Source organism: Olea europaea, unplaced genomic scaffold (assembly GCF_002742605.1).
Source record: "Olea europaea var. sylvestris unplaced genomic scaffold, O_europaea_v1 scaffold16494, whole genome shotgun sequence".
In the NCBI taxonomy this organism is placed as follows: Eukaryota; Viridiplantae; Streptophyta; class Magnoliopsida; order Lamiales; family Oleaceae; genus Olea; species Olea europaea.
Window position 1 is genome coordinate 494 of NW_019234152.1, and position 1910 is coordinate 2403.

The 1910-nt window shown below is 38.3% G+C and overlaps 1 protein-coding gene across 1 annotated transcript; it reads right to left on the reverse strand.

The window, feature by feature from the left end:
* Positions 1-619: 619 nt before the first annotated feature.
* On the reverse strand, positions 620-1089 carry LOC111377384. Its single transcript, XM_023000459.1, has one exon. The coding sequence runs from the start codon at positions 953-955 to the stop codon at positions 635-637; it is 321 nt and encodes a 106-aa protein (XP_022856227.1). The 5' UTR covers positions 956-1089; the 3' UTR covers positions 620-634.
* Between the last annotated feature and the right edge of the window lie 821 nt (positions 1090-1910).

The window sequence follows — 1910 nt, forward strand, 5'->3', positions numbered from 1 at the left end:
AAGGCCGGCCCTGGCCCAAGGCAAAAAAATGGCCCAAAACCCACCAAATCCCTAAAATATTAATACATTTACCTTGTGCTTGGAACAACTCAAAATCCCACTAATGCCTATTATCTGGTGTATAAATAGGCAACGTAAAGGTTCCTGTTCCAATTGTCTTTGGGAATTAATGCCTAAAAAGAGGCGGTCATGAAGTTGGCTGTTAGTTTAGAGGACGAGAATGTCAGTGACACAATCCACGAAACAGTTGCAAGTGGGTAGTTTCATTGCCCCCCTTTTTCAAATTCTTTATCCGAGGTAAAACTGATTCTTAATTTTGTCGAATGTTAAATGAGAATAGGGGTTGTAATTGGTAAAGATTTCTACTTTGGTAAATATACTCCTAACTGCCTTCACAGTGGATTTGGCCTGCTTTATAATTCAACACACTCTTACATTTCTTTACTTATTAATTTCCCATACACAATCATTGCATTTGGATTGGTTTCGTTATTTGATAATTATGCTTGATAGCCTCGAAATAATTAGTCGCCCATGGTCTCAAAATTCTCGGGACCGGCCTTGATTCCTAATTTTACTAAATTTTAGAACAGGAAAAAAATGTATACATGTATACACAAGAATTTCTATACACTTACATAAGCAACAATATATATACCTGAAGATTGTGTTGTTTGATGTAAGCCCAAATCTCTTTGAGAGCTTGAGTGCGGGGAATCTCAGTGAGACCACCAAGGAACGCCTGCATTTCGGGCGAGACACGGCGCGGCTTTGTAATGCCTCTCGGCTCGCGCTTCTTGGTCGTGGTAGCCGGCTTCGACGCGGCAGCTAAAGACACCGTGCGCACAGCGCGCAGGTTAGAGGGAACGATCTTAACAGTTGCAGAAGAAAACTTCACCAACGAGGCCGTACCCCCCACCAATAAGCTCGAGGAAACACCCAAGGAAATCGCCATTGGAACTGAGCTCGGGTTTGTAAAATGGGATCTCGGACGCGAGTTTGTGTGAGAAGATAAGAGTACGAGGGTTTGTGCGTGTGTTCTCGATAAAGACTGAAACCCGCCTCCTAGCGTTCCAAAATTTCTAGCAGAAATTTGTAGGGGAAAAAAAAAAAAAAAACCGTAACTTCTTTCATTAATGGCTAAATTCTACATTCAATCTATGTACTAAGACATATATTTATGTAATTGAACAAATACGGTCGGTTTTTAGTAGTTTGAAAAAAAAACAAGATAATAAATTACTTCTTTTGTAGTTTACTGTCATATGTTGTATAATTCAATATGTTATATTTAGCGCTTGTTTGATATAAATTTTAAGTCAATTAAAATCAATTTTTGTTATCGTTATTTTACTATTCCAAGTTCCAAACGTCATTTTTGAATTCTCCTCTCACAGATAGGACTTACTTTATCTCTAACGATCAAAAAATCAATTATCAAAATATCTACCAAACAAGCGCTTAATCTAGCAAAATCGTTCTCTTTGTATATGTATATGGAACATTTTTTAGTAAAAGAATACATTAGTTGTATGAAATGTATAAATACTTGAAGATAACATAATGTTTTATACTAACTCAAAATCATTAATCTAAAGCTAAATTTTCATATACAGTGTTGACACATAAAAATTCAGTCCAAATCGAACAGTCCAAGGAGTAAAGCCCAATTGGAGGATCCCCAAATCAGAGAGCCCAAAGAACGAAGTCCAATCGAACGAATCAAGGTGAAGGCCCAAATAAGAGGGCCCAAAAATGCGGTAACGCCATCGCCCAAGTTTGCAAGTCGCCCAGAATCTGAACGAATAGAATGTCATACGGTCGCCTAGAGCTGTTATTCTATTCTCGCCCAAACCTTCAAGTCGCCCAAGGTATCAACAGACATAACGCGTCGTGGTTATCAAGAAATG

What these genes read in the sequence shown, in the direction of transcription:
- LOC111377384 (XM_023000459.1), bottom strand. Translation starts at nt 955, where the DNA reads ATGGCGATTTCCTTGGGTGTTTCCTCGAGCTTATTGGTGGGGGGTACG.